Raw genomic sequence first — 5,704 nt, 5'->3', positions numbered from 1 at the left:
TTAAGAATTCAGAAAAGCATAAATAAATAGCAGTTGCATAAAATTTTGCAAACAGATCCAACTCAACAATGCCTTGAGTGTGACCCAACTAGAGCACCATCCATGAGGATTCGTGCAACCTACTACAACCATCAAACCACAAATTATAGAGGACCCAGTGAATCAAATTATCACAGGAACTATGATACCAGGTGGAGTCTCACTTCTGAACCAATGGATACCAAGAGAAGCCATTTCCCCTTGCAAAACTAGTTTTCCCCCAGAGCAAATGAAAAGCAAAAAATGTTCGGACCCACACAAATGCTTTTGACATTGATACTTTCTAAGGTAGTCAATATACAGCAAGATACAAGCATGACATGAATTTAGTGGACCTGGATTGAGGGATATTGAATACCAACACGAGTTTCAAATTTATAGTTGGTGCAGTAGTACAAATGAATAATGCATAAATGCCTCCAAAGAACAACCAATATAAAGGAAAGGGAGCACCATTAAACCACAAGCAATGTTTATGCAGAACTGACAAATAAATTATAGCGATCCCTTGATGTCTGCCGCGTTTGCTCTTACAAAAATACAAGCCATCCACAAAAACCCATAGGCAAGTGATGCTTTTATTGAAATCCATCAAGTTAATCAAATAAGTCCACCAATCAGAATATAAGATGCTTGTTACCTATATAAACCATGGATTATACAGTGCCGAAACTACACGTAGCAACAATCCTAATTAAGAGTGAAAGAAAAGAAGGAAGAAAAGAAGCAATGAAATCGAGATGCTTCCTGCTTTCTTTTGATACAGATCAGGAATGCCCTTCAAACAATTCCCACCCACCAAGACCTCTCTACCACAGGACACTTATATGCCAATATTAAGATTTATAAGGAGAAGAGAACTGGATGAAGAGAGGAGGGAAAAAATCGTAAGAATAAAAAAGAAGAAGAATGGAATTGGTTCTATCGCAAACCAATGAAGATGATTTACCCAAAAGCCGTCTTCCCAGAACTTGAATAATACCTAGTGTACCACCGGACGAACTTCTTCAACCCAGTCTGCAGATCCGTCGTAGGCTTGTAGCCAAGCTCCCTTTGTGCCAAAGTAATGTTCGCATGAGTGAACTGCACATCTCCATTCCTAGGCATCTTCAACATCACCCGTTTAGCCTTAACCTTCAACAACTTCTCCAATATGCTCACGAGATCGGTGACGGGCACCGGTGAAGTGTTTCCTAGATTGAAGACGCGTAATTGTGCAGGCCCCCTCTTCTTTCCACCACTGCCAGTGCTCTTCTCGGCGGTGTCCAACGATGCCAAGCATCCCTTCACTATGTCATCGATGTAAGTGAAGTCCCTCGCAACCGTCCCATGGTTAGGTGCCTCAAAGATTGAAATCTGCCTCCCCTTGAGAATATCTTTGGTAAAGAAGAAATACGCCATGTCAGGTCGACCCCAAGGACCATAAACCGTGAAGAAGCGCAACCCGGTAAGCGAAAGGCCATAGATGTGATTGTAGGTGTGGGCAATCTCTTCGCCAGCCTTCTTAGTAGCGGCATAGAGGCTAGCAGGCTGGTCGGTTCGGTCTCTTTCTGAAAATGGCACCTTGGAATTGAGGCCATAAACCGAACTCGATGAAGCCCAGACGATTGCAGGTTGTGGATTGGCAGACTTGCAGACCTCAAGCAAATTAACGAGCCCGGCAATGTTGCTGTGGACATAGGAACCTGGATTCTGCATTGCGTACCTTACGCCTGCCTGAGCCGCAAGGTGCATGACGTGGGTGAATGCGACGATATCAAACAGTTTGCGAAGCAGAGCCGAATCGTTGATATCTCCCTCAACAACAAACACTCCTGTGCGCTCAAGGAGGGCCTGGCGGGCTCGCTTCAGTGTTGGTTCATAGTAGTCATTGAAATTGTCAAGGCCAAGGACGCCATCGCCACGGCGCTTCAATGCGGCTGACACATGGGTACCAACGAATCCTGCACCCCCAGTGACTAGTACAGAAATGCCGTTCCGTGAGCGAACACGGGCAGAGGAGCGGACACGCTTCTCCCAAGCTGGGCCGCCCCAGTTGGAGGTACCAAGAGATCGGCGAAAAGGTTCAGTCGATGGAGAAGGAGGAGGAGATCGGAAGAAGAAGATGAGGATTAGGCCAAGAAAAAGAAAGGACCAGAAGGCAAGCTTTGTTAGCGAAGAATGCCACCGGACCCTATGAATGTAAGACGATTTGTCCATCTTGAACTTGCCAGGCGTCGAAGGAATGTTATCGAGATGGGAAATCGGCTTCAACTGCGACATTAATAGCAGAGTGATCTGGGTATGTGAGGAACCCTTCCCCTCCCCGTTCTACCAATTTCTTCCCCACAATGGAAACGAATGCCAGGTGGGTTAGGGTTAGGGTAAAGGTTAAATGGTTTAGGATTCAGATTTCAGGACCTGTTCTGATGTTGTTTCACAGAAAGGGCTGCGTTAGAAGATAATGAGGAACGAGGGTCTCTTCTTCTCTTATTCTCTTCCTTCGCTCATGTTGAGAAATCTTCTGGTTCCTTGGAAGGGTTGCTGCAATTCCCCTATTTTGGATTTGCAAGCCTTGAAGATCGGAAGAGAGAGATCGCGAGAAAAAGATAGAGAAGGATATGGAATCGGCCAAAGGGGATAATTGAGAGTTGGGTGTAGAAGAGAGTCAAACTCTAGTAAGTAATTAAAGAGATTGAATTTTTGTATTTTCATAAACAACTAATAAATGACATAGAATTTTTGTATTTTTATTTACTAATTTTAGTTATGGTATCTAATAACCAGTCATTAACAACAGAATGAAAAGAGAATTATTGTTTGTTTTTTGGTGGATAGATGGGCTTGAACCAGAGTTATTTTTGGTGGATCACTGACCCTTAAATTGATTTCATAAAAAATGATTAATCCTATATTTAAGTTAATGAAGGTGATTCATTTGGGTTGCAATATCAAAACATGGCTTCAATGCATGAAATCATATTGGATATCAATTAGCTTAAAAATCAATATAATCTATTAGGATTTCACGTAATAACAACTATCCTGCTTAGGCATCTCTTACGTAATGATTAATTTTTAACAGATATAAGTTTGTCCAGCAAATCAATACAATTTATTAGGGTTTCACTTAATAACAATTATCTCATATCAATGTAAAAGACATAAAAACTTGAATACAGACTTAAGCATTCTTTATATAATGGCTAATTTTATATAATTACTAATTTTTTTCAAGATGAATTATATCAAAATCACCCAATGATATCATTTTATTTTCCCTTGTTTTTTTCCTCTCAGTTTTATGGGTTTAATGGAGAGAGATGACAATGTGAGAAGGAGAGAGGAAATGAGAATCACGTGACAGTGACAGTGAGGTGAAAGGGACTAGTGGGGCAGAAATGACAAAAGAAAACCATTTTTGGTGGGGTCCCTAGAGGCTACAACGGTCATCGGAATATAATGAAGGGTGAGTGGCACCCCACGAAGCCATGCTGCTGCTGACGACCTGAAATTGACAAATTAAAAATAAGGGGAAAAGACCAAAGCCGAGGGTTTCCCTTCCCTCAAAGTCTAAGCATCCACTCATTACACATCTTGTTTTCTAATTCTCATGCTACTTATTTTGTTGAATGTTGCAGTTGCTGCTATTGTCATTTGTCTGAGTCACTCGTTTGAATCATAATCATTGTGGACTTTTGTGCAACGGCAAAGTTATTTTATTGTGATTTAAATTATAAATGATCTTTTTTTGTTAATACATAATGTTTTGTCTTCTGATGTAGTTTAATTAAGGAATACTACTGTAAATCTCCTCAATTGAATGACGGTCCCATTTGTCGATAAGCAGATTATGAGGTCATAAAAAGATATTATGATCTTTTGTTATATATTTATAGTGAGAGTTACTTTCTTTGTAAGTAATTCTAAGAAATGTGATGACAAACATTACAATTCTATTCTCCCTCGATAGTGAAGTAAAATCCCATCTCACCAAGAACATAGATTATCTTGCGAACCTCATAAATCTATGTATTGTTTATTTTTGTTTTTTCCATTATTTTTTACATTGCTTTAGGATTGCGTTTCTACATTTTTTACCCTCATGCACTCATGCACCGGGTGTATCTTTTTTTTTTTTTTTTATAAACAGATTTAAATCATAATAAAATTGGGTGAATCCACTTGATCTAATACGATCAATCATGCCAAGAACTCCTAAAATAGCTGAGTTTTTAGATCTGAGGACAGATTCCAAACTGGATTCTTAAGGCAGAATATAGCCAATTCTGGCAGATTCCCAACCCATTTCGACAAATCTGGTGTAAAATATAGCCAATTATAGTAGATTCCAAATCAATTTGGCAAATCAGGAATAGAATCGAATTAGACCTAAGGTTTACAAAAAACATAATTGAGAATCAAAACAAAAGAAATCAGCTGGAACCGGAGTAGAATCAGCAAGAATCGATCAAAATTGGTTGGAAATAGAGTAGAATTAGCAGGAATGAATGGATTAAGAATTTAAGATAATAGATTGAATAGGATCACATGATGGATGAGCCATTAAACAACCTTTTTGATGAGTTGGCCCAAATTTTGATAATGGAGTTAAGCTCAGATCATGGAATTAAATATCGGTTTTGGCCGATCCATATTGATACAGTAACAATATTTGCTCGATCGTGTATTACTGAAAGGTTTCTTATTAAGATTAAATTTATTCATAAAATCTACAAATTTTAATTAAATATGAGGACAAAACTATCTGAAATCAATTGCGATATAGATCATGGAATAAATTTTCTCTTTCTAGAACCATTGAGTGTTCAATTCAATTTTGGGGTCCTGTGACTTTTGAACATGCGATGACCCAAGGGATGGTTGAAGGAGAGAGGGGGTTTAAATCAACACCTCAAGTGAGGGATAGCCAAGTCATCCATCCTTGGACAGCTGCCTAAGGCTGTTTTTAGGGCTTGTGGTCTTGGTCTCGAGTTTTGAAAGCCCCATCTAGAAGGAGGCCCTTGACAGTTTAAAATCGAATTAAATTAAAATAAATTGGTTCGGTTTTGGTTATGAAATTTGAAAGATTTTTCAGTTCAGTTTGATTTTGATTTCATGATTGAAGTCGTCGGATTAAAATGAAGGCAAAATGGTCATGGTACGTGCAAAAAAATAGAAATGCAAAACATTCGGAGCTCGGTGAATATTCACGTAATTGATATGATTGATACGTTTTAAATATGTTAATCCTGCTAACAAAGTTGTAATCAGTTACAACTCTGTTTAATATTATTAATATTTAAATAAATAAATAATAAAAATCCTAATATAAGCGGACTCCTCTTTTCATTCCGCTTAGAAATCTCAATCCTCTCTTTCTCTCTCTCTCTCCTTCCTTTTTTTTCAAGGTTGTTCCTTCTTTCTTCTTCCTTTCTCACCGCTCTCCAGTCTAGTTGAAGTTTTGTTTACCAATTTCAGTGATGATTTGCATCCATGATAAATTCTCATAGGTTAATAATATTTACCCAATAAGTAATAATAAAATCCTAGATATTCAACAGCTTTGTTTACTTTATAAATTCAAATTTGTCTTTTGCCATACATGTAAACTTTACTGTCCAAATCCCCTCCCTGATGATTAATATGTAAACATGATATTTGGATATGTGTGGCCAAGTCTCTC

The 5,704-nt window shown here is 38.4% G+C and overlaps 1 protein-coding gene across 1 annotated transcript; it reads right to left on the bottom strand.

Annotated features, from left to right (window-relative positions):
* Positions 1-601: 601 nt before the first annotated feature.
* On the bottom strand, positions 602-2,686 carry LOC122082751 (UDP-glucuronate 4-epimerase 3-like). The gene has a single exon (XM_042650515.1). It carries the CDS (start codon positions 2,299-2,301, stop codon positions 985-987), a length of 1,317 nt encoding a protein of 438 aa, XP_042506449.1. The 5' UTR covers positions 2,302-2,686; the 3' UTR covers positions 602-984.
* Between the last annotated feature and the right edge of the window lie 3,018 nt (positions 2,687-5,704).

This window comes from Macadamia integrifolia, chromosome 6 (genome assembly GCF_013358625.1).
Source record: "Macadamia integrifolia cultivar HAES 741 chromosome 6, SCU_Mint_v3, whole genome shotgun sequence".
In the NCBI taxonomy this organism is placed as follows: domain Eukaryota; kingdom Viridiplantae; phylum Streptophyta; class Magnoliopsida; order Proteales; family Proteaceae; genus Macadamia; species Macadamia integrifolia.
The sequence above is the reverse complement of the archived record's forward strand: the minus strand, read 5'-3'. Positions and strand labels throughout refer to the sequence as shown.

Excerpts from the sequence above, each read along its gene's own strand:
- LOC122082751 (XM_042650515.1), bottom strand. The coding sequence starts at position 2,301 with ATGTCGCAGTTGAAGCCGATTTCCCATCTCGATAACATTCCTTCGACG.